Source organism: Acanthochromis polyacanthus, chromosome 4 (genome assembly GCF_021347895.1).
Source record: "Acanthochromis polyacanthus isolate Apoly-LR-REF ecotype Palm Island chromosome 4, KAUST_Apoly_ChrSc, whole genome shotgun sequence".
Lineage (NCBI taxonomy): Eukaryota > Metazoa > Chordata > Actinopteri > Pomacentridae > Acanthochromis > Acanthochromis polyacanthus.
This window is the reverse complement of record NC_067116.1, coordinates 4,161,956-4,189,055: the sequence shown is the minus strand read 5'-3', so window position 1 is coordinate 4,189,055 and position 27,100 is coordinate 4,161,956. Positions and strand designations below refer to the sequence as shown.

General features: G+C 40.8%; 1 protein-coding gene across 1 annotated transcript in view; it reads left to right on the top strand.

The window, feature by feature from the left end:
* Positions 1–27,100, top strand: part of LOC110967090 (nuclear factor 1 A-type) — a 258,450-nt gene that overhangs the window by 219,166 nt on the left and 12,184 nt on the right. Inside the window, 8 exon segments of the mRNA XM_051947744.1 lie at positions 6,346–6,463; positions 10,256–10,383; positions 14,736–14,786; positions 16,892–17,005; positions 22,271–22,449; positions 25,381–25,438; positions 25,441–25,545; positions 26,787–26,875. Coding sequence (XP_051803704.1) covers positions 6,346–6,463; positions 10,256–10,383; positions 14,736–14,786; positions 16,892–17,005; positions 22,271–22,449; positions 25,381–25,438; positions 25,441–25,545; positions 26,787–26,875 — 842 coding nt within the window.

Here is a 27,100-nt window from a genome sequence, read left to right as displayed (position 1 = left end):
TGTGTGTGTTGTGTGTGTGTGTGTGTGTGTATAATAACATTATACCACACACACACACCACACCCACACACCCACATACATATATATGTATATATATGTGTGTGTATGTGTGTGTACATACAAAGAGTGTAGTCAGTTCCTTCATTTTGATGCATGAAGTGGTATCATAAACAGTTTTTTCCATCAAATGTCCTTTTATTTTTGCTAAATGAAGTTGTCACTATGTCGCAGTATCATGTCTTTCCCGTTAAGCATTGGATTTGAATGGTAAAGTGATACAAAATAGTGCAAAGAAAAGAAACCCACAAGTGTCATCCTAAATATAATATATATATATATATATATATATATATATATATAGTCTAGCCTGAAATGATTCATACCCCTTACAAATTTCAGCTTAAAATTACTTTTAAATGTAAATGAGAGCTGAGAAATGATGTTTCCACATTGATGCCTCTTGTACATCATCTTATGATCTTTTGGGAAACACTCGTGTCATTTCCCATCAAAAAACTTGCTGGTTGAGTCAAAGTGACTTTAAGTCAAAATTTGATAGGGGTGTGAATAATCAATCAATCTATTGTCAATCAGTTCATCAATAAAGGTTTATTTGTATAGATCTTTACAACAGCCCAAACGGTGACCAAAGTGCTTCACAGTAAAAAAAAAACAACAACAAGAAAATAACTTAAAACACTGCAGACATAAAATGAAAAACGAAGCAAAGAAATGAGAGAAAAGACACAACAATGTACCTGAAGTTTGTACAACATCATCTTAAAACTATTTGGAAAATATGCTAACAAGATATTAAATATATTCATTAAAATGTTCCAGAAATATTTAGAAATGCCAGGAAAGTAATTGTATGTACACATATTTTAAAAAAAAAAAAAACACTAAATTGACCAAATGTTTCAATGAAACTTGGGGAAAATGATAAACAGTCTCTAAAGTATGCTTAAAGAATAAAATATAAATATGAGAATATTTAATAAAAATGTCCCAAAGATGGGTTCAATTATTTTTATAAAAAAGTTATAGTCATATTAAAAAAAGTTTAAAATGCATAAAGTAACCCAACATGGATTTTTTAAATTCATAATTTATGAATAAAATATCCAAGAAAATGTCAATAAAATGTCTGAATGAAGTGAAAATAAATGCATAAAGTGGATTTAAAGAAGCAGCTCCTTTCACAACTCGCCATAAAGCATCTATACTTTTATTTTTTGTAGGGTATTTTTTGCAGTTTTTCCGTTAGATTCTAACCTAAAATGTTTTTTATTTCCTGCTGATGAATAAATAAATGAATAAACGAGGAGCAGCTTGGTGTGAAGCAGCCGAACGAGGACAGACTGAAAGTGGAGCTGCAGCTCAGAGACACTTTGATGTTTATAGACACTTTAACAAGCTCAATCTGCTGCTCACACACACACACACACACACACACACTGCCAGGGGTGCACCTTGGCAGCGACACAAATCTAACACACACTCGGGAAAACACACTAGACCTAAAGATTCAGGATTAAGTTCATATGAAGATTAAAACACACTAAAACACACACACTAGTTTACACACTAAATGCCACACAATATATAGAGAAAATAGTACACAATCATCATGACCACAATACAACAATATATACAGGACTATATATACAAGTATATACACAACACACTGATAAACACATCACTACACAATAAATGCAGACACACACACCACATATATCACACAATTAACACCCATTAACAATATATACACCCACACTACACAAAATACACACCACGTGGACAGTATATACACGTAATACACACTATATACACGTACACACAGTCACAGACACACACAAAAGTCACACACACACCCGCCCCCCCACACACACACACCATTATACAGACACGTATATACACACAGACACACTACACACTGTCCTCACAAACAGATAAGAAGGCAGATGACCCACTTGGCACCTTCAAGTACCTTCGTCTGTCACACACACTTACTTACAACAACACACACACACACACACACATCGTTGCGGGGATGAAAAGATGAATTAAACCTGGAGGCCTCCATGGTTCAGACTCCTCCATCCCTCCTTCCTCCTGCCCTCGTCGCCCCTGGCAACACACACACACACACACACACACACACACCTGGTTGTGGCCAGCGCCAGATGGGCGCCACAACGCAGACGCACAAAGGTGTTTGGAGATTTTAATAATAATCACAATAATAGTAATGGAACTGTGCGTTTGGAGCAGGACTGACCTAAAAACATGGTTTTCTAGAAGCAGCTCCAGCTGGCAGGAGGCCAGATCCAGCTTCTTCTGCTGGCACAACGAGCAGATTGGAAACCAGCACAGAGGAGAACATGTGCAGAGCTGCTAGCGCCCCACCAGGCCGCATCAGGAAACAACCCACAGGCTGTACAGTGGGCTGCTCTGGTTTCACATGTAGACAACTTAAGTCACCTGAGGCTCAACTGGAGTCATTTAGGAACTTTTTAGACACATTTAAGTAATTTTTCAGCAAATTTTGAGTGTTATTGGCCAATTTTTTAAAAATGTCTTAGCATTTGTTTTATTTCAGACAAATTTTGAGATTATCTGGACATTTTTAAAGATTGTTTTTCAAAAAGCTGAAGTCAACTGAAACTCACTTGGAGTAGTTTTTTAGGAACTTTTTTCAAACATTTTAGACAATTTAAGTAATTTTGTTCAAACTTTGAGTGTTTTTGGACAATTGCTAAAATAATTTTTTAACATTTGTGTTATTTCGGACAAATTTGGAAAAATGGTTTTCCACAAGTTTAAGTCATTTTGGACACATTTTGAGTAATTTTGAATATGAATAATTACAGGTGTAGAAAGATGTTTCTCCATGCTGAATGGATCTCCTCTGTTCACTGTTTCTGAGCCATGCTGCATTTATTTTGTTGAGGTATTTTTTTGCATTTTTTTGCCTATTCTTCTTGTCCCTTGTATTCATTTTCCGTCTCATTTTTGTCATTGTGACTCTCATTTTCGTTATTTTGTGTGTTGTTCCTGTCATTTTGTGTCTCGTTTTGTGTCTCTTTGAAAATGTCTTCCATGTTCACGGCCCCTAAAAGCCTTCAGTCTGCTCTGCTCCTCTGTATACCATTTTTGAGCCATGCCACATTTATTTCATCGTGGTACTTTTTTGGTGTCTCTTTGTGGTGGTTTCATGTCCTCCTCCTGTAGATTGTTTTTCTGTCTCTCCAGTCATTTCCTCTCTCCTCTGCTCATCATCAGTAGAAGATGTTTCACCATGCTGGATGGATCTCCACCATCCTGCTCCTCTGTTCTCTGTTTCTGAGCCATGCTGCATTTATTTATTCATCCAGTTGCGTTGGTTTTCCTCGTTTTACGATTTTGGACAAATCTAAGTGGGGGGTTTTTTTTGGCAATTTGGGAGTGTTTTGGACAGTTTCTAAATAATTTCAGAATTTTTGTGTTATTTCAGACAAATTTGGATTAATGTTAAGAACTTTTTTAAAACATTTCAGACCCATTTAAGTCATTTCTGGTAAATTTGAGTGTTTTTGGACAATTGACCATTACTGAGTTACTTAAAATGAGTTCCATTACTTTCAGACAGTTTTTGAGTCATTTTTGACCTTTTCTATACTGATTTTTACACAAGTTTATGTCATTTTGGACAAATTTTAGTCATTTTGAATGTGAACAGTTACAGCTGTAGAAGAACGTTTCACCATTCGGAATGGATCTCCACCCACCTGCTCCTCTGTTCACTGTTTCTGAGCCATGCCACATTTATTTTATTCATCCAGTAGCTTTGGCTTTCACAAACAAAGTTTTCTAGTATTTGGGTAGTTTGGATAAGTTTTGAGTCATTTTCAATCAGAATACGTCCATTTTTCCTCTCCAGACACATTTGGAACCATTTAATTTGAGTCACTTTGGACATGTTTCATGAACATTATTGTCTCTTTCTCTTATTTTTTCTCTTTTTTCTCATGTTGTTTCTCAATTGGTCATTTTTTTGTATTGATTTTGTTGTTTCTTTCTTTTTCTGTTGTATTATTTGGCATTATTTTATAATTATTTGATATTTGTCTTTGATTACTTAAACTTGCCAAAAACACTCAAAATGTGCCTAAAATGTTTGAAAAAGTTCCTTAAAATTACTCAAAATGGGTGTTCAGTGTCCAAAAATGATCAAGAGGACGAACTCCAACCTACTGGATGAATAAATAAAGTCAGCATGGCTTATAAACAGAGAACAGAGGGGCAGGTTGTTGGGAGAGCCATTCAGCATGGAGAAACATCTTCTACTGAGCAGAGCAGAGAGGAAAAGTCTGGAATATGGAGATAGAAGAACATCTACAGGATGAGATCACATTAGTTTATCATCTGAGGAAACATGTTTGTTCCAAGTTTTACACTTTCATAAACTAAAGAATCCCTGATGATGATGATGATCTGATGAAGCTGTTTGCATGTTGGATACATTACCACATTACCATCTCTAAAGCTGCTCTCCGTCCCTCTGATCCGGCCACCTCCTGCCATTCACCTCCTTCATCCCTCCTTCCTCCTCTTCCTCTCGGGGGATCAGCTCCTTCACAAAGGCCTCCTCACTGAGAGGGGCGAGCGAGCAGGAAGTGAATGAGAGGCGGGCGGGGAGAGAGAGAGAGGGATCAGGCTCTTTGTTGTCAAACGCTTCAATTTGAAAATCCTGCTGAACAAAGGCAGCAATCAGCTTCAAACCCGGACATCCGTCTATCCCCTGGCCTCCAGCCTCCCTCCTTCATCCCTCCTCTGCATCGCTTTATTGACAGAGAGCGTGATGGTGTGATGGGATGAAAGGAGGAGGAGGAGGAGCTGCTGTAGTTTAATGCTGAGCTCAGCACCGTGAGTTTCCCTCCATCCATCCATCACCGAGTCCGTCTGCCCTGCAGAGATAGGACGACGAGAGCGCTCACTCCCCTCAGATCAGCACACTGGCCTCCAGATACCTCTACACTTTACTGCTGTCCTACAGATCCAACTGTTTGGCAAAATACAGCCACCAGTTAGGAAATAAACATTTGACTTAAACGTTATCTGAAAAATAAAATAATGTCCGCATTTTATTGAAATCAGCTAAAATATAAATATTTGACAGATTTACCTGTTTCATAAATTACCTCTAACAACTAGTATAAATAAACATTTAATTTACTTGCTAACGGTAAAATAATAATGTTATCATTGTATTTAAATTAGCTAAAACATAAATATTTGACAGATTTACCTGTTTGATAAATTACAGCTAACAGCTGGGAAAAAACACACATTTAATTTATATGCTTAACCATTAATCTATCTATCTATCTATCTATCTATCTATATATATATATCTATATCTATATGTATATATATATGTATATATATATATATATATATATATATATATATATATATATTCACATTGCATTTAAATTAACTGAATTCTAATTATTTTGCCACATTTTCTCAGTGTGATAAAATTACAGCTAACAACGAGTAAAATAATAAACACTAAAACTTTACATGTTAACCACAAAAGGATACAATAAAATAATGACCACATTGTATCTGTATTTTACAGATTTACTTGTTTGGTAAAATTACACTTAGTAAAAAGAACAAGAAGAAAGCTTAATTTACCTGTTGAATGTAAAAAGAATGAATAAATAATCAAACAAATTTGTGTCCACATTATATTTTCAGCTAAAATACAGTTGTTTTACACATTTTCTGAGTTTGGTAAAAATACAGGTCATAGCTGGTAAAAAAAAAAAACTGATGAATTTACGTGTTAAGTTTAAAATGTAATAAAATAATGTCCACATTGTATTTAAATCGGCCAAAATATAATTATTTTACAGATATTTGCTGGTATTTTTTTATTTTATTATTTTTTACAATTATATAGTTTTGAATGTTTCAGTGTTCAACCATTTTAACTCTATTTTTCTGATATCCCTAACTGACAGATATTCTTGCTTTTTTACTTCATATATATATATATATATATATATATATATATACACATGTATTCACACACAAACCTGCGAACACTGAAGTCACATGACTCATCAGTTATCAGGATTCTGGGAGTCTGAGTTGGTCTCAGGTGTTTTTCTTCGTGTTTTAACGTTTACATTCCTGCAGCCACTGAAGCTTCCAGAGTGCATGAATAGAACCACAGATTCTACTTGCAGAGATTCATCAGTTAAAGAAGAGAACAGCCTGTCTGTCTACCTGCCTGTCGTCCTGTCTGTCTGATTCTTTAACCGTCTGTCTCTCTGCCTGTCTGTCCTTCAGCTCCCATCGCGGCCGGCACCGGTCCAAACTTCTCTCTGGCCGACCTGGACAGCTCCTCCTACTACAGCATGAGTCCAGGAGCCATGAGGAGACCACTGCCCAGCACCTCCTCCTCCAGGTAGACACACACAACACACACAAAGACACACACACAAAGACACACAAAGGCACACACCAGAGGTGGGTAGAGTAGCCAAAAATTGGACTTAAGTAAGAGTAACATTACTTCAAAACAATATCGCTCAAGTACAAGAAAAAGTAGTCGTCCAAAAATTACTCAAGTAAGAGTAAAAAAGTATTTGGTGAAAAGACTACTCAAGTACTGAAAGTACTGAGTAACTGATTGTAATGTCCGATTTATTTTTAGAAATGATGAGATCAAACAGACAAAAATGTAAAATAATGTGCAAATTCTGGTATTTCCAAATAATAAAATAAAAAAATTGCAAAAATAAACAACATCTTTACAAAATGACAATTTAAGGCACATAAAACACAAATTTCCAAATCTCTGTTTTTCACAACATAAAGCTTTGAAACAAATACCTGTAGTAAGGTAACGTTTGTATGTTTGAACAGTGCAAACTACTTCCACTGACAAGATATACTGCATGCTCATAGACTGTATGTGAATGCTGTATCCCCCATATCACGCGGACCTATCAAGCCTGACGTCATGCTTCACTTCGCCCGTGTTAGTAAACAGAAGACGAAAGACGGAGATATGCATGCTAATGCTATGCTGATGTTTTTGGACTCCAAAGCAAGATCAAATTTCTCGAAAATGCCTCCGTTTTTTCACTCCCTGTCTGTTACGTGTGAGGAGTTTGTGTCACTGTGCCGATACAGTTCGTATGTGGTCATGTGACCACAGGGCCACATCTTCTGAAACGAAGTCAGGTGATTATTGTTGCTTCGTCTGATTGGTGAAACACAATCATGTGGTAGATCCACTGGGGGAATCTCTCCGGCAAAATAAAGCAGATCTAATGTGGTAAAAAAAAGTAACGAGTCGAGTGTAGCCCAGTGTAACGAAGTAAGAGTAGCATTTCCTCTTCACAAATCTACTCAAGTAAAAGTAAAAAGCATGGCAGAGTTACTTAAGTTACTGAAGTAAATGTAACGGAGTAAATGTAACTCGTTACTACCTACCTCTGACACACACACAACACACACGCAACACACAAAGACACAACACACACAACACACAACACCTCCCCCAGGTACAAACATACAACACACACAAAGACACACACAACACACAACATTTCCTCCTCCAAGTACACAGACACACTGTCTTCCCAAATCAGGACCATCCTCCCAAACCAGGACTGTCCATAGAAATCAGGACGTCCTCACATACCAGGACGTCCGAACAAACCATGACGTCCTCAAAAACCGCGACGTCCTCACATACCAGGATGTCCTCACAGACCATGATGTCCTCACAAACCATGACGTTCTCACAAACCAGGACCATCTTCATAAACTAGGGCTGTCCTCACAAACCAGAACTGTCCTCAGGATGCAGTTTTCCTTCCTACAAACACAGACTGCAGGTGCACAGACACGCAGACACACTGTCCTCCCAAACCTGGACTCTACTTTCCTTCTAAAACTTCTTCACACAGACACAGGAAGTCTCTTTCAGGTACACAGACAGACACACTGTCCTCACGAACCAGGACCGTCCTCACAAACCAGGACCGTCCTCATAAACCTAGGCTGTCCTCAGGATGCAATTTTTCTCATTGAAATCTGTCCATGCAGACACAGACAGCAGGTACACAGACATACAGACACACTGTCCTCTCGAACCAGGACTGTCTTCAGGACACTAGTTTGCTTCCAAAAATTGTTCACACAGACACAGAAAGTCTCCTCCCAGGTACAAAGACAGACGCACCGTCCTCACAAACCAGTATTGTCCTCCCAAACCAGGATGTCCTCACAAGTCAGGACTGTCCTCACAAACCAGGACCGTCCTCACAAACCAGGACCGTTCTCACAAACCACGACGTCCTCACATACCAGGACGTCCTCACAAACCATGACGTCCTCACAATCCAGGACTGTACTCACAAACCAGGACAGTCCACATAAACCTGGACCGTCCTCAGGGTGCAAATTTCCTCACTAAAATTTGTTCACACAAACACAGGACGTCTCTTCCATGTACACAGACAGACACACTGTCCTCTCAAACCAGGACGTCCTCACAAAATAGGACCGTCCTCACAAATCCGGACCGTCCTTCCAAACCAGGACTGTCTTCAGGGACACTGATTTCCTTCAAAAACTTGTTCACGCAGACACAAGAAGTATCTTCCATGTACACAGACAGACACACGGAGGGCGGCATGGCTCAGTGGGTAGAGTGGCCGTCTTGTAACTGGAAGGTTGCCGGTTCGATCCTTGGCCCGTCGTGCTCATGTCAAGGTGTCCCTGAGCAAGACACCGAACCCCTAATTGCTCCTGATGGGTTGTGGTTAGCACCTTGCATGGCAGCTCCCGCCATCAGTGTGTGAATGTGTGTGTGAATGGGTAAATGTGACATATCATGATGTAAAGCGCTTTGGATAAAAGCGCTATATAAATACAACCATTTACCATTTACACACCATCGTCCCGAACCAGGACAGTCCTCACAAACCAGGACCATCCTCGAAAAACCAGGACAATCATCCCAAACTTGGACCATCCTCACGAACCTGGACTGTCCTCATAAACCTGGACCATCCTCAGGATGCAAGTTTCCTCACTAAAATTTGTTCACGCAGACACAGGAGGTCTCTTCCAGGTACACAGACAGACGCACTGTCCTCACAAACCAGGACTGTCTTCCCAAACCAGAACTGTTCTCAGGATGCAGGTTTCCTCACTAAAATCTGTCCATGCAGACGCAGGAGGCCATGCACGCTGCGGCGCTCGCAGCGGTTGCCCTGACCTCTTCTGGTAAATCAATGCGGTCGCAAGAGTCGTCTGTCTGTCTGCTGAGATACCTGCCCTGCAGCACACACACCGACAGAGTGTGTGTGTCCTCTGTCTTCTTACACTCTGACTCCACACACACACTCTCCAGGGACCTCCCACACACACACACATGCACACACACACACACACACACACAGCTGCGAGGCAGTGAAACAGATCCATATGGAAATATTTAAGTCTTTACTTGTGTCAAAGAGGCTTCATTCATACGTACACATCTGAGTGTACAGCAGGTCTCACACACACACACACACACACACACACACACACACACACACACACACAGTCGTGTGTGTGTGTGTGTCAGTGGTGCAGAGTAACTAAGTACATTTACTGAGGTAAAGTACTTTCTTGTATTTACATATTGTACTGAACTGTTTTCTGCACTGAAAGAGGAAAACATTCTGACTAATTTTAAAAATAATTTATTATTTTCCTGATTTGCCTGTTTAGTTAATTTACAGATAAACTCTTAAAGTCACATAAAAAATAATCATTTACTTATCACAAAAACAGGTCAGAGCAGTAAATAACATTGTTTAGTGTTTGATTTGTTGGTTTCGGAGGGCTCTGATCTTCCATCAGGTCACTTTCATTCCTGCAGCTCCTCCTGCTCGTGTGAACTTCAGCCTGTTAGCGGCTTTATTGAGAGCTTTCTGTTAATAAAACGTGATTCATCTTGGTGCTTCAGCGCCCCATTAAACTGTGTTTAATGTTGCCTCAGAGGTCTGTGCAACGTCTTCAGGATCCCACAAACTGTCCCTGAGTTCTTGCCTCCGATATCTGAGTTTAGGAAGGCCTTGTCCTGGACCTTCTGAGTCCTCTCTCCTTCTGCATATTGTTGTGTTTTTACTTTAGATTAAAAAGTGAGTGAGTTAAAATGAGATGGTGTGATAACGCTGTTTTCTGTCTGCAGCTCTGCCAAGAGGATAAAGTGCATGGAGGAGGACGTGGACAGTCCCGGGGAGGAGTCCTACTACCCCAGCCAGGGCCGGTCTCCGGGCAGCGGCAGCCAGGCCAGCAGCTGGCACGACGTGGAGCCAGGTACGCTGTCGCCACGGCAACCACACCCTCCTCCAATAACAGCCCCGCCATTTAATAACCCCCACCTCCCTTTACCTTAACCCCGCCCCTGCCATCCAGACATCACACCTCAGCAGGTAACCTGCCGCTCTGCAGAGCGACGCTTCATAGAGTGAGTGTGGACACTGAGGACGGATGCTGATGGACAGTTCACAGGACGAAATACAGCATTTACACAGAACAGGCTGTAAAACTCTGAGATGTTCACATGTTCACGGACTAATAACAGAAAACAACCAGAGCTTAGACTTTAGAGTTTACACCAATGCTTTTAAAACCTCAGACCAGAATCTTAACTGAAAACTAACCAGTGGTGTGATAGAAGTTCCTGATTTATCTGAACAAACCTGTTTCATCACATTAATCGTTAAGTAAATTTTTTTTAAAATTTGCAGTATTTTATAAAATATTCTCATTATTGTTTTAGTAAATCTACATTTCCTCACTAAACCTAATTTAAACAAGAAGTACTGTAGCAAACATTTTTCACACTTTGCTGTACACGTCAAAAAGCAACAGAAGACGCACCATAAATAAATAATATATGAATAAATAAAAGATATTTAAATGAATACAAATGTAAGAAATAAAAAACATTTTCACACTCTGCTGCAAGCAGCAACAAAAAGCAACACCAAACTCATATATATATTTATTAATAAATTATATATATAAATGCAATAAATAAGAATTATTATTTAATTAAGTTATTAAAAGACATATATTTTTGTTGTTTAAGTTATTACTCCTCCAAGGAGGCGGAGCCTCGATGGAGTAAAAATTTAAACAAAATTGTTTGTTTCATTTCTATCTATCTGCATTTTTCATCTGTCTGCTACATTCACAGATTACTACAAACTCAAAATTCAATTATAGCGATTATATTCAACATTTTAAAACTTTTTGTAAACTCAAGCACTGTCTTGAAAAATGATCTGTTACGGGATGGCTACACCGTTAGCCGTTACCAGGACTGTCGTAGCTGACGTTAGCTCTGGTGCTAACAGCAGCATGCTTTACATTGAGGTGATCAGAAAACTCTTTGTTGCACAATTTGCAAACAACCAGGGTTTAATCCAAGCAGATTTTTACAAGAAAACCTTCTGCCCAACGAGCTCAATCTCATCTTCCTTCACTGTTCACCAGTGCACTGAAGTCACTCAGTGCTTCCTGTGTTTCTTCTTCACGCCTGGCAAACAGACTTTAGGCTCATTACCGCCACCTACTGGCTAGGGTGTTCATCAGAGTTACTGGTGTGCCAGGAATTAGGGAATTCAGAAAGGTGCGATTAAATACGTTACTTTATTTAATACATTATTTTCAGTGTAATTAATTAATGAAATAAACACGTAAAAGTCCCAGCCCTACTTATTATATAATAATAATAATAATAATAGAATAACAGTGCTGTTATTTTCCTACACTATCAGGGCTGGACTGTTTTTATTTAAAGGTTCCATATTTTGTCACTTGAGTTAAGAAGCAGGGAGTGTTAACAAAACAGACAGAAAAAGAAGAGAAAAGTATAAAAATTAATTTAAAAACTGAAAGAAAATCGTCCTCAAGCTTCCAAACGTGAACTTCAGCACTCTTTTAGTTTGGAAATTCAGTCACATGACTAATATACAGGAAATGGTCAACAAAATAAAAGCATCTCACAGTTGTACAGCTTTTATTCTGAATGAGTCAGACAGCTGAAGCTTTATTCTGTGTTTTCAGATTGAAATCAGCTAAGGGAGGAACATATTATGGAATATTTCAGTTGATGCATCTTTAATCTGTGTTGCATTTTCACATCTCTTCTTTTTATTCATCCAGATTCTTCTGTTCAGCTGCTTTCACATTAAAATCAGTTAGAAAACAAACAGAAACAATAAGAAACTGATTCTTTTAGATCACTTATAAGTAAAATATTAGTTTTTATATGTAGCATTTACATGAAAATCATGTTTATTTCATTATGATTCAACCTTTTGTTTACATTATTTGGTATATCTATTTAGTATTGGTCTATTTTTCACACAGTTCCATTGTTTTGTGTTCCTAAAATTTGTTTTTAATACATTTTTAAATTTTTGCAGTGAAATTTTTATTCAAACATATAAAATAATAAATCTATGAATATAAAACTTTGCAAACATTAATGAACATTATTAGACAGAGCTGCTGCCTCCATCTTTGTTTCTCTGCTGCTGTCTTTTGTTTCTGCTCTTTATTCTGACCTGTCTGTCTCTCCACCTGTCTGTCTACCTACCAGTCTATCTCTCTACCTGTCTGTCTCTCTATATATTCTGTCTCTCTGTATATTCTGTCCCTCTACCTGTCTGTCCCTCTGTCTGTCTGTCCCTCTGTCTGTCTGTCTGTCTCTCTACTTGTCTGTCCCTCTACCTGTCTGTCTCTCCACCTGTCTGTCTCTCCACCTGTCTGTCTGTCTGCCTCTCTACCTGTCTGTCTACCTACCTGTCTTTCTCTCCACCTGCCTGTCCCTCCACCTGTCTGTCTTCCCACCTGTCCGTCCCTCCACCTGTCTGTCTCTCCACCTGTCTGTCCCTCTGTCTGTCTATCTGTCTGTCTCTCTACCTGTCTGTCTCTCCACCTGTCTGTCTCTCCACCTGTCTGTCCCTCTGTCTGTCTGTCTCTCCACCTGTCTCTCTCCACCTGTCTGTCTCTCCACCTGTCTGTCTGTCTGTCTCTCTACCTGTCTGTCTCTCTACCTGTCTGTCTCTCTACCTGTCTGTCTCTCTACCTGTCTGTCCCTCTGTCTGTCTGTCTCTCTACCTGTCTGTCTCTCTACCTGTCTGTCCCTCTGTCTGTCTGTCTCTCTACCTGTCTGTCTCTCTACCTGTCTGTCCCTCTGTCTGTCTGTCTGTCTCTCTACCTGTCTGTCTCTCCACCTGTCTGTCTCTCCACCTGTCTGTCTGTCTGTCCCTCCACCTGTCTGTCTCTCTACCTGTCTGTCTCTCCACCTGTCTGTCTCTCCACCTGTCTGTCCCTCTGTCTGTCTGTCTCTCCACCTGTCTCTCTCCACCTGTCTGTCTCTCCACCTGTCTGTCTGTCTGTCTCTCTACCTGTCTGTCTCTCTACCTGTCTGTCTCTCTACCTGTCTGTCCCTCTGTCTGTCTGTCTCTCTACCTGTCTGTCTCTCTACCTGTCTGTCCCTCTGTCTGTCTGTCTGTCTCTCTACCTGTCTGTCTCTCCACCTGTCTGTCTCTCCACCTGTCTGTCTGTCTGTCCCTCCACCTGTCTGTCTCTCCACCTGTCTGTCTCTCCACCTGTCTGTCTGTCTGTCCCTCCACCTGTCTGTCTCTCCACCTGTCTATCTCTCCACCTGTCTGTCTGTCTGTCCCTCCACCTGTCTGTCTGTCTGTCCCTCCACCTGTCTGTCTCTCTACCTGTCTGTCTCTCCACCTGTCTGTCCCTCTGTCTGTCTGTCTGTATCTGTCTCTCTACCTGTCTCTCTCTACCTGTCTGTCCCTCTGTCTGTCTGTCTCTCTACCTGTGTCTGTCCCTCTACCTGTCTGTCTCTCCACCTGTCTCTCTCCACCTGTCTGTCTCTCCACCTGTCTGTCTGTCTGTCTCTCCACCTGTCTGTCCCTCCACCTGTCTGTCCCTCCACCTGTCTGTCTCTCTACCTGTCTGTCTCTCTACCTGTCTCTCTCTCTACCTGTCCGTCTCTCTACCTGTCTGTCTCTCTACCTGTCTGTCTCTCTACCTGTCCGTCTCTCTACCTGTCTGTCCCTCTACCTGTCTGTCTCTCCACCTGTCTCTCTCCACCTGTCTGTCTCTCCACCTGTATGTCTGTCTGTCTCTCCACCTGTCTGTCCCTCCACCTGTCTGTCCCTCCACCTGTCTGTCTCTCCACCTGTCTCTCTCCACCTGTCTGTCTCTCCACCTGTCTGTCTGTCTGTCTCTCCACCTGTCTGTCCCTCCACCTGTCTGTCCCTCCACCTGTCTGTCTCTCTACCTGTCTGTCTCTCTACCTGTCTCTCTCTCTACCTGTCCGTCTCTCTACCTGTCTCTCTCTCTACCTGTCTGTCTGTCTACCTGTCTGTCTCTCTACCTGTCTCTCTCTCTACCTGTCCGTCTCTCTACCTGTCTCTCTCTCTACCTGTCTGTCTCTCTACCTGTCTCTCTCTCTACCTGTCCGTCTCTCTACCTGTCTGTCTCTCTACCTGTCTGTCCCTCTACCTGTCTGTCTGTCTGTCCGTCTCTCTACCTGCCCGTCTGTCTCTCTGTATATTCTGTATATTCATGCTTCTTCTTCTTCTTCTTCTCCTTCTTTCTTTTCGTTTCTTTCCTCTTGCGTTGGATAGCTGGATATAAGCTGCGTGGCTCTCTAGCTAGCTCGTTCATCTCCCGACAAGGTAAAGATGTCAACACGCCTTTCTATTCGCTGTTTACCTGTCTGTGAAGCCGCCACCTCCTCCTCCACCTGTCCTGCTCACCTCCTCTCCACCTCCTTACCTCACCTCCACCTGGTGATGGACACAAACGTGCTGCTCTTTGGTTCCTCGTTACGTGTTGTGACGTGTTTGGTTCCTCCTCAAACCTCGTCTGACTCCTCCTCACCTCCTCCTTTTTCCTCCTCCTCACCTCCTCTCATTTCCTCTTTGCTGTCGTGGCCCCTCCCATCACTTCCTGACTCCGCCCACCTCCTGGCAGCATGCTGATGACATCATCATGGCTATTCGTTTATTGGTCGGTGGTTGTAGAGAAAAAAATGCTGCAGGACTGTGCATGGTGTGTGTGTGTGTGTGTGTGTGTGTGTGTGTGTGTGTGTGGTCAGGAGACATCAGGAAGATCTCAAACAAACATATTTGCAGATATTTTAAAATGTCTGCAGACTTTTAAAATGTTAATCTTCATAGTTTTTTTTATTTTCCTGAGTGATAGCAGACATCTGTAGACCTGCAGCTGATGATAGTTTTTATTTATGCTGATTAATAACTAACAACTCTTGCTATACTCAGCTGAGACCTGCTGTTAGAGGCGTGATCTAGAGGAAATACATTCATGCTCTTAGCAAATGACTGTCAGTGTTATTATGCATCAGGAACCTGATTGGCTGGTTGGACTTCCTGGTTCTACTGTAGATCCAATAGATAGATAGATAGAGGTATAAACAGTGTGAGGGAAAAGAAAGTGCTGAACAGACTCTGTTTCGATTCCACCTGACAAAACCTCTTTAACTCTTCATCACTCACACACACTCACACACACACACACACACCTTCCCGTTAAGCCCCGCCCCTTCCAGGTTAATCACTTCTTTTCTGAACTTCTCCTCAGCTCTACACAGAAACAGAAGTATGAGATCTCTTTACTGCAGTAAATGTACTTCAGCCTGTGTAAAGTTCCTCCTTAGTCCGGGTGTAGTTGGTGAGGATCACCTTCTGGTTACAGACCGTTATACCGCAATATTTTACAACGTTAAGATCAGCTGTTAGAAGTCATAGTTCTTATTTTCTTTGGGTATTTTTATTTTAGTTTGTTCTCTTGTTTTGACCCAGTAACATAGTAGAATTCTACAGATTTTACATATGGTAAACCAATAAAATAATTTAAACCTTTTTTATGTTGTGTTTGTTTTAATAGTAATTTAATAATAAAAAATACTTTTTTGGCTTTTATTTTTTGAACGAAATTGTACCTAAATATTTTTAGTTGAATGCAAAATATTCATTTAAAAGCATTTCTGAACTATTTATTAAAACAAAGCCTTGTTTCATTTATGCAGCAAGAAAAGCTTCATTTTGATAACAAAATATTTTTATGAACTTCTGTCGATCCTCCATTTGACAGCAGTTTTGAAAAATGTTTTTCTTATATTATTATGCAATCAAACTGAAAGACACATTTTAAAAAATTCTTTTCTTTTTAAAAAAATATATTTTACATATTAGTTGTGAAAAATCATAGTTTTTATTTTCTTTTTGTTTTATTGTTTTATTTCATTTTTTCTCAAACAATATATTTCAGTGTTTTTTAAATGTAATGCAAAATATTAATTTAATAGCAGTTTAAACTATTTCAACAGAACTTTGTTTCAGTAAAAAAATGAAAAATGCTATTAAATTAATATTTCATAACATTTAATCACATTTAAACAGAACTATATTTCATTTCTGTAGCACGAAAAACTTTTTATTGTTGACAGCAGTTTTGAAAATATTTCTGATTAAATGTTTTTGTCATATTTTTCACTATTTTGTCAGAAACATGAAACGGCATTTAATTTTTTTATTTTTAAAATATGTTTTACAACATTGATGAAGCAAAGCCAAACTCTGAGGCCGTTTTCTTGATAACTTTAGTTCTCGTCATCTGTCGCCATGGCACCGTCTGTTAGCTCCTCCCCCGTGATGTCCAGACCCCGCCCACATTCAGCCCTCCCCCTCCCCTCCCTCCCCTCTGGAGGTGTCCAGGTGTGCTCATACCTGCTCCTGATGCTCCTCATGGTTCTTGGCAGGGCTGCCGGCTCTGAAGAAGTCAGAGAAGTCCGGTTTCTGCGGCGCCGCCTCCACTTCCTCCTCTACTTCCTCCTCCTCACACCACCACCGGCCCGTCATTACTGGGCCTCGAGGTGAGGTCACCCACGCCTGCCTCACCCTCCTCACCCGCCTCCCCCACACACCTCCTCACCCCGCCCTCCCCTCCAGTACCTGTGGGTTTTGTCAGGTGGACTCACCTGTAGACACACACACCTGTAGACTTCAGGCAGGGCTGTGTGTGATTGTGTGTGTGTGTGTGTGTGTGTGTGTGTGTGTGTGTGTGTGTGTGTGTGTGTGTGAGTGTGTGTGTGTGTGTGTGTTCTTGTACTTGCTACATTGTGAGGACCATTTTCTGTATTTAACTATCAAAGTGAGGACATTTTTACAAAGTGAGGACATTTTGGCCGGTCCTCACTTTGAAGCAGCCATGTTTGAGGGTGAAGACTTGTTTTTAGAGAACAGGTATGAATTGAGGTTTGGTTAGGGTAAGGCTGTGATGGTTAAGGTTAGGGTAAGGCTCTAGGAAATGCATTACGCTTATGGATGTCCTCATAAGATAGAAGTACAAACATGTGCGTGTGTGTGTGTGTGTTATGACCACATCCCCCTCCACCCCCCCACCCCCCCTACTCACCTCAATTCTTCCTGTTCCTCCTTTTGTACCCTCTGATTGGTCGAAATGGTTCACTGCACACAAACATGTTTTCTGCCTGTATGTGTGTGTATGTGTGCGTGTGTGTGTGGGGGGGGGGGGTAGCATTTTTATTCCATGTTTTCTGTGTTGTTGCTAACCCTACTCTAATCCATGCTAATGTGATCTTTTTCTCAGCAGTAGAAGCTAGATATTTAGCTAGCCGTTACTGCTGACCACTGATGGAAAACAGTCCAAAGAATGAGTCTGATCCTGATAATATGAGGTAGAGAGAGACATTCAATCAAGGCTGACAATGGGTGAAAAGATGGAAAATAGAAGAGAGGACATAGCTTTGATCTACACATTCTTTACATATTGTCCACAAAATGTAATAAAATAAAATCCACAATCAAAAAAAGTAATTTGGTAAACAACAGAAGTTACAAATTACAAAAGTTCCCATCAGAACTTCAGTGACTCCCCATAAAGAAATGTAGGTACAAACTTTACAGCCATCAATCCAGGTTACAGGGGGTGAGTAACTCACAATAAACACACAAAAAATTGGGTGATATGTTCCTTTAAGTCTCTGTGTCTTCTTTTTGTCACTCCTCTCAACGAGGAGTGACGACCTCGGATCAGACGAGACGGCTCACTGAATTTTAGCATATTACTAAGCGGAGGAAAGGAAACTACAAACACAAGACAGAAAATGACACAAACAGAAAATGACAAAAAAGAACACAAAACGACAAACACAAAACGACAAAAACGAGAAACAAATTCAAATGCAGTTGGTGTCCTGTAGGTACATGAAGTAAAACTCTACTGACATAAAAAGACAAAAACAAGACGCAAAACGAGACTTAAAATGTCAGAAACAAGACATAAAACAGTAAAAAAACCAAAATGTCAAAAAGGAGACACAAAATCATAAAAACGCGACACAGTGTAGAACTGTGGGGCCTGGATGCTGGATGTGTTGTATTAACAGATGTAGTTTGGGTGGAAAGAGTTCATCAAACCCAACTAAAGTGAAACCAGCTGTTGGTGAATCTCAGGTGTTTCTGTTTGTGAGTTAAAGTTAACGCTGCCCTCCATCCACCCCGACCTCCTCCTGCTGCCGTCCTCCATCCATTCAGACTAACTCTAACATCCATCCATCCTGACGAAGCAGCTGCTGTTTGTTCCTGAACCTCTTCCAGCATCGTGGGAGGAAAATCCTGCAGATTAGAGGACTGAAGCCAGTAGAGAGCTGATGAACTCCTGCAGGGCTGAAAGGTGGAGTCTTCTGACTAAAAGATGGTTTCCATTAATCCTCCTCGAGACGCTGCGAGCTGCTGATCTGGATCTTCTCCAGGAGGTTCCACAGGATTAGTCTGTGGTCCAAACATCCGTCTGTCCTCCTCTTCAAGGTCCTTCCTCCCAGTCAGTCCACCTCCTCATCCTCTCCTCCTGCAGGAGTGGAAATGAAGCTGTGCTGCTTTCATTCTTCACTTCCTTCTTATCGTTTATCAATCCTCCTCCTGATGCTAAATATCTTCTTCAAGGAAAAGCCAGGAGGAGGAGGAGGAGGAGGAGGAGGAGGAGGAGGAGGAGGCAGTGAAGCGAGGCAATTTGCAAAGTGGAACTAATCCCGGCTCTGTGTTCGTGTTGGACATGCAGGCCGCCGGTCCTCAGCTCCACTCTGCTGTTAGAGGAAAATCCTCCGTTTTAACGTCCCGCCTGCAGAAACACAGAAAATCGATATGATACAGCTGATGATGGAGGATCTCTGTTGTTTTCATGCACTGTAAAAAAATGACAAAAACGAGACACAAAACAACAAAAACGAGATAAATGACTAAATGAGACACAAAACAGCAAAAAACGAGATAAATGACTAAATGAGACACAAAACGGCAAAAATGAGACACAAAATGACAAAAACGACGTAAAGTAGCAAAATGAGACACAAAACAACAAAAACGAGATAAATGACTAAATAAGACACAAAACGGCAAAAATGAGACACAAAATGACAAAAACGAGATAAATGAGTAAATGAGACACAAAATGACAAAAATGAGACACAAAATGACAAAACAACATAAAATAGCGAAATGAGACACAAAATGACAAAAATGAGACACAAAATGACAAAAACAAGAGATAAATGACTAAATGAGACACAACAAAAAGGACACACAAAATGACAAAAACAAGACACAAAATGACAAAAACAAGACACAAAATGACAAAAATGACACACAAACTGACAAAAACAAGACACAAAACGACAAAAACAAGACACAAAATGACAAAAATGAGACACAAAATGACAAACATGAGACACAAAATGACAAAAACAACAGATAAATGACTAAATGAGACACAAAATGACAAAAAGGACACACAAAATGACAAAAACAAGACACAAAACGACAAAAACAAGACACAAAATGACAAAAATGACACACAAAATGACAAAAACAAGACACAAAACGACAAAAACAAGACACAAAATGACAAAAATGAGACACAAAATGACAAAAACGACACATAAAATAGCAAAATGAGGGGCGCCCGTATAGCTCAACTGGTTAAGTGGGTGAAGCTATCAATAACTCCCCCAACAAAAATAAATAAAATAGCAAAATGAGACACAAAATCAACAAAAACAAGACATAAAAAGACAAGAAAGAGACACGAAGCGACAAAAACAAGGCACTAAATTATATGAATTCGTTTATGACACCATTTATATACAAACACTACTGTTCAAAAGTTTGGAGTCACTTAGAAATGTCCTTATTTTTGAAAGAAAAATTTTTTTTTAAATGAAGATACCATTAAATGAATGATAAATCCAGTGTAGACATTGTTAATGTGCTAAATGACTATTCTAGCTGGAAACAGCTGATTTTTAATGGACTATCTCCATCGGGGTACAGAGGAACATTTCCAGCAACCATCACTCCTGTGTTCTAATGCTACATTGTGCAACCCTTCTGCAGTACATACAGTATTTTTTTTTTCTACTCCTGATCACTAAACCTTAATGTTTTACAGTGTATCTTGGCTAACAGAACACGTGGCATTTGCCATAAAAACAATAGAATTTGTATTAAAAATCTAAGAACACAATAAAATTCCTTCTGTCATATAACATATCTATAAACCTGAGAAATGATCATCATTGATGGACATTATTGACGGTTTTTGCCAGTTTTTTAATGGTTAACATTTAAATAAATGTATTTGTGAGTGATTTTTCCGATACAAAACAGGAAAATTGTTCAGAATATTTCTGTTTTAAAAGCTTTAATTTAATCCAGTGATGTTTCAAAGACTAACACCTGGTCAGGACATTAGTTGAGAGTTAGCCGCTAAGCTAACGCTATGTGTGACTGTGGTCACCCTTGGCAACGTAAACAAACAACTGTTGCTTTGTTGGTTTATCTTTTATCTTTTGAGTTACCTCTTTACATGTGAAAAATGTCGCACACATTTCTGATACGTGACAAAACAAAACAAAAAAACTGTTGCTCGACGGCTGCTACACTCTCACACACACACATATACCACACAGACACACACTGTGGTGTGTGTCTGTGTGTGTGTGTGAGTGTGAGTGTGTCTGTCAGTGTGTGTGTGTGAGTGTGTGTATGCGGTTACAACAGAAAGACAGAGGGCAGAGAAAGCCATCCATTCAATGATTACTGTAAATACAGCGGCTGCAGGGCACACACACACACACACACACACACACACACACACACACACACCCTCTCGGTCAGTGTGTATTGTCAGAGTGATAAATCACAGCAGACTTTAAGTGAATTAGTGCAGCAGCTTTGACTCTCTCTCTCCTCTCTCTGTACATTTAAATGTCTCTCTATCACTTCTGCTGTCTCTCTGCACTGTAAAAAAAGAAACCTTCAACTGTAGATAAAGCACAAAAAATGTATTAAAATATGTATTCATGTGAGCATTTTTGTCCTAAAGAAAGAAACAGGACAAAACTGTAAATAACGTTGACATTAAATAAATCTGTAACTTTACAGATTTATTTTTCTAATGTGTGGCTGTAAAATTACAGTTTTACTACGATGTTACAGATATTTGCATTCATTTTCACAGTTTTTACAGATTTTGAACGTTACAGTATTCCTCCGTTTAAGTTTTCTACCAGGTTTTTAGAGTTTTTAGAAGATTTTACAATTTTTTTTTAAATATTGTTAGTTGTTTTTAAAAAAACAATTTTTAAGATTTTTAGTTTGTCAAAAAGACTTTTTTACAGTTTTTAAAAATGATTTTTACAGTTTTTTAAAAGGTATTTTCAGTTTTTCAAAGATATTTACAGTTTTTTAAATATTCTAGTAGTTTTTCAAGAATTTTACAATTTTTGGGAAGTTTTTTTACAATGTTGCATATTTTCACAGCCGTTTACATCACGGCCTTAATGAGGCTTCTTAACGAGCAAACACAGCTCAGACCAATTAGGAGTTCAATTAGAGAAGAGGAGACGAGGAAGCGGAGCAACACTGACGAGTGTGTTGATTGACAGCTGGTGTGGGCGGTGCTGAGTGTTCTGATTGGTCCATCTGCAGTGTGTCCATCACGTGCTTGCATGTGCAGCCACGCCCCTTTAATAACTATAATTGATGATTATCTTATTAAACCCCGCCCCAGGTGTGTCTTTAACGGTGTCTCCCCCTCTCTACCCCCTCCTCCGCCACAGCCAGCCCCCACGCCCCCCCCTCCAGCCTCCACTTCTCCTCCTCCCCCATCCTGCAGCAGCCCGGCTCCTACTTCTCCCACCCGGCCATCAGGTACCACCCCCAGGAGACGCTCAAGGAGTTCGTCCAGCTGGTCTGTCCTGACTCCGCCCAGCAGGCCGGACAGGTGGGCTTCCTCAACGTAAGCACACACACTGATATACACACACACTGATATACACACACTAATGCGCACCAAAACACAAATATATACAACCAGGCATTCACACAAAAAGTATATATATATATATATATATATATGCAGATATACATAAACACACTCACACTAATACACATGCCTACACGAACACAATGAAAGACATACACAAACGTACACACTTACACACTCACAAATGCACACACAGATGTGATCTGGGGTTTCCAGCCTCTGCAGGTGGATCAGTATCTGTTTGCAGGATTGCTGCAGCAGCTAGTGTGTGTGTGTGTGTGTGTGTGTGTGTGTGTGTGTGTGTGTGTGTGTGTGTGTGTGTGTGTGTGTGTGTGTGTGTGGCCTGTCTGCAGTGAGATAGTTGATATATCTACGTCTAGACACTGAATCGATACATCCTCCACCACCCAACCGCACACACAAACATGCCATCTGCTGTCTTTAATTTCCACGGATTCGGCCCAAACACAGGACTGCCCCGATTACAGGCCCCGCCCCTAAAAGACCCCGCCTCTCACTCTGAACATAGACCCCGCCCCCTCAGGCTGTCGAACCTTAATATTCAGACCTGGACACACCTGAAAACCACACCACATGAAGACGCTGTGTCCTGATTGGACAGTCAGCGTGTCGTTGAGTGCAGTGATGCAGATGATGCAGATGTGCACAGCTGGATGTTAACCATGGTACAGATGTTATCAGTTCACGTTGCTGCTGCTGACTTCCTTACATTTCAGAAGGCCTTCTGACTGGTCGGTAACAGATGTTGTGAACAAAATGCTCAGAGACTGTGCCGATAAAAATCTAAAACTTAGAAATCCCCTTCAAAGCCCTGGTGGAGTGATGCTCTGCTCCCAGGGCTCCTGCAACACAGAAAACATAATGCAGTAGTTTAGGATTGTTTTTCTCCCTGAAACAGGTTCTACAGGGACGCTTCTAGTGGTCAGGTTCAGGTTATAGTTAAACTATCGAAACATTCCTGCAGATAAAAACTTCTCAACACGGTTTAGTTGTAAAGGAGTGTAAGCTGAGGGTTGATGGACCTAGATGAAGGATTTTCTCTTTTATATTTTCTCCTTTTTCTTCTACTTCTTTTTAACCACAAAGAGACACAAATCAAGCATAAGGAGATTCAAGATGGCCAGAAAGAGGAACAACACAATGAAAAAACAGTAACTGTAAATAAAAGTGAAGCAAACAGAGACTGAACGACTGAAACTGCAAACATGAAAAGATCAAATCAGAAGTTCCAGAAAGAAACGTGAAGTATCTGCAAACAGAGACACAAAGGAAGACGACAAGATGCTGTCTGAGTCCACGTAGGGCAGGTAGGTTCCTGGTAGGAAGGTAACGCATGTTGGTTGGTAGGTAGGTAGGTAGGTAGGTAAATACATATGTAGGTATGTAGATTTTCTGCTAGGTAGACAGTTGGATTCTTATGTTGGTAAATCCAGGAAATAAGATGGTAGGTAGATAGGTAGATTCTTTAGGTAGGTTGGTCGGTTGGTAGATTCTTAAGGTAGGTAGTTAGTAGGTGGATTCTCAGGTAGGTCGGTCTGTAGATTGGTAGATTCTTAGGTAGGAAGGTAAATATGTGTGTTGGTAGGTAGGAAGGTAGGTCGGTAGATTCATAGGTAGGTAAGTAGATTTTTAGGTTGGTGGATTCTCAGATAGGTAGGTTGGTAGATTGGTAGATACTTAGGTAGGTATCTACACAGATAGATATCCCTAAAATGGCTTGTAAGTTTCTACGGTGTAAAACAGTTTATTTAGTCAGTTCTACTGGAGATTCTCCACTCTGTGGAGGAAACACACCTCTACTGATGGGTTTACGATCAGCTGCTGCAGCCTGATGATGCAGGTGTAAACAGACTCACCTGTACAGAGAACAGGGCAGGTATGTTTCTGCAGAGAGCAGAGTGGAGGCAGAGCAGGAGAAGGTGCAGCTCCTCGGTATTATGCTTATAGATTAGCAGGATAAAATGCCAACAGCAGCAGAATTCTTTATGACCAGAGAGGGAAAACTGCTGACACACACACACACACACACACACACACACACACACTCTGCTCTAGGACAGCAGAGTTGAGCTGTTACAGGTTTGCTGTGTGTTTGACTTGTTGCTGTTTCTGGATAAAACAGTGACACTGTGTATATTTCTGTGTATTTGTATGTATTTGTGTGTATTTGTATATATTTCTGTGTACAAGAGGTCCTCAGTTTACAATGTCATCAACCTACTGGGCTTCATCGTTACATCAGAACTGGTTACATGGAACTAGTCGACCAGCGGATGAATACGTCGTCACACGGCGCTATCAGACGGCTTTGTTTCCATTCTCTGGTTGTACTCCACCTTGGATTGTGCTGCATTCACTAAGTTTTTTCCTTCATTATGGCTTCCAGTGTAAGTCAGACTCTTCTGATTCTTGGAGGAAAAGGAAAGCGTCTCCATGGAAGTGAAATTAGACAGAATAAAACACTGGGAACAGAAACACCGACCAACATGGGTCACGCAGTAAAAACAGATCAACATGTTGTTTTATGTTTTGTTTTTGATTTGTCCTGTATTTGTCTCTTGTGTCGTGTTTTTGTTATTTTGTGTATCGTTTTTGTCATTTTCTGTTTAGTTTTTCTCATTTTGTGTCTCATTTTTGTTGTTTTGATTCATACATGCATGAAAGTTGTTGGTTTTCATGAATTTTCCAACGAATTGATCAATATCGTGATACATTTTTGTTGGAGTTCCGACTTACGGCTTGATTTTTGCCATAAGTGAGAACTCTGCCCCAAGTCGAGGACCTCCTGTATATTTGTGTATATTTGTATATATTTCTGTATATTTGTACATGTCTTTGGTGTATATTTATGTGTTTTTGTATTCTAACTGCCCCCCCCTGCAGCCTAATGGTAGCTCCCAGGGAAAGGTGCACAACCCCTTCCTGCCGACGCCCATGCTGCCTCCCCCCCACCGCCCCCGATGGCGCGTCCCGTCCCGCTGCCCGTCGACGCCAAGCCGCCCTCCACCTCCTCCACCGAGGGGGGAGGAAACTCACCCACCTCACCCAGTGAGTCACCCACCCCAGCATTTAGACTCTAATCTGCTCACATATAGGAACCATCAGAAGTTTAGAGCGTCGCCCTGCAGGCTGAACCGCCTCCACAACAAAGATGTTTCAATAATTAATCTCATATTTACTTCCTGTTAAATCTGTAATAAAGTGAACTGTTGGGATTACGTCTGACTGCAGGCTGCACTGATGCTTCTCCTCGTTTGGCAAAAACAGGCCGAGTCGGTGCCAAAATATTTAATCCTGCTAATGCTCATCAACAACATGTGGATTTATAGATATATAATATTTTTTTATGTTTTGACATCTTCTCTGTGACCCAGATCTCCTGGAGAATTCCTAGAAGTCTTTCAAAAACTTTTGTTTGTGTGTCGGCAGCTTAGATCCAAACTAACAGTTCCCTCCACTGCCAGTATTTGTGCTAAGCTAGGCTAACCGCATCCTGGACACAGAGTTCAAACCGATTATTGTCTTTTCATGTCTCCAGAACAATGACAGTCCCAGTTTCATCAAGATTCCTCAGATGTTAAAACTCTGAACTAATGTCTCCGAATACTTCTGTGGAAATTCTCAGTCTTCCAGGTCCTGGTAGTTGTAGGAGCTTCAGGAGAACCCAACTAGAGGTTCTGGAAGATGCTTCTCGAAACAGTATGTTGTGGAAGACGTTCCTCGAAACATCTTCCAGAATGTACATTTGGTTTCCCCTGAAGCTCCTACGATCCCCTTATCCTATAGATGTTTTTCCATCTCCAAGTTTCCTCAGATATTAAACTCTGAACATATGTTGTCTCCTCATACTTCTTCTAGATTCTCAGTCATCCAGCTATTGGTAGGAGCTTCAGGAAAACCCAACTGTAGATTCTGGAAGACTTTTGTAGAAACGTCTTCCACAAAAAAATGTCTTAAATGACTGAAACTCATCTAAAATGACTCAAAACCAGTTTAAATTGGTGAGATGTGTCCAAAATTTACTTCAAATGGCACAAAACCTGTCTTCCAATCCAGGTCCTGGTAGTCGTAGAAGCTTCAGGAGAAACCAACCCGAGGTTTTGGAAGATGTTTCTCCAAACGTCTTCCAGAACCTCCAGTTGGTTTCTCCTGAAGCTTCTACGAGCTCCTCATCCTGTAGATGTTTTTTTCATCTCCAGACTTCAACTCTCTACTCTGCTCATCAGTAAGAAGATGTTTCACCATGCTGGATGTGTCTCCAACAGCTCTTTGTGTTCTTGTGTCTGCAGCCTACTCCACCCCGACCACGTCTCCAGCCCAGCGGTTCGTCAGTGTCGGACCCAGAGATCCCGGCTTTAACATCCCTCAGCAACCACAGGTAACAGCAGAACCCGTCCTGCTCCAGGGGTCCAGGTAGATCTTTACCGACGAGATCGTTACAGAGTGTATGTTGAGGTATCAGTGTGTGGACACTTTGGTCCTGGTTTGGATGTCTTGGTTTTTCTTGCATGGAAACGCGCTGCATCTGAATATGGCCCGCTTGGTAGGCGGGTCACTAGTGGGTCACTAGAAGGTCACTAGTGGGTCACTAGAAGGTCACTAG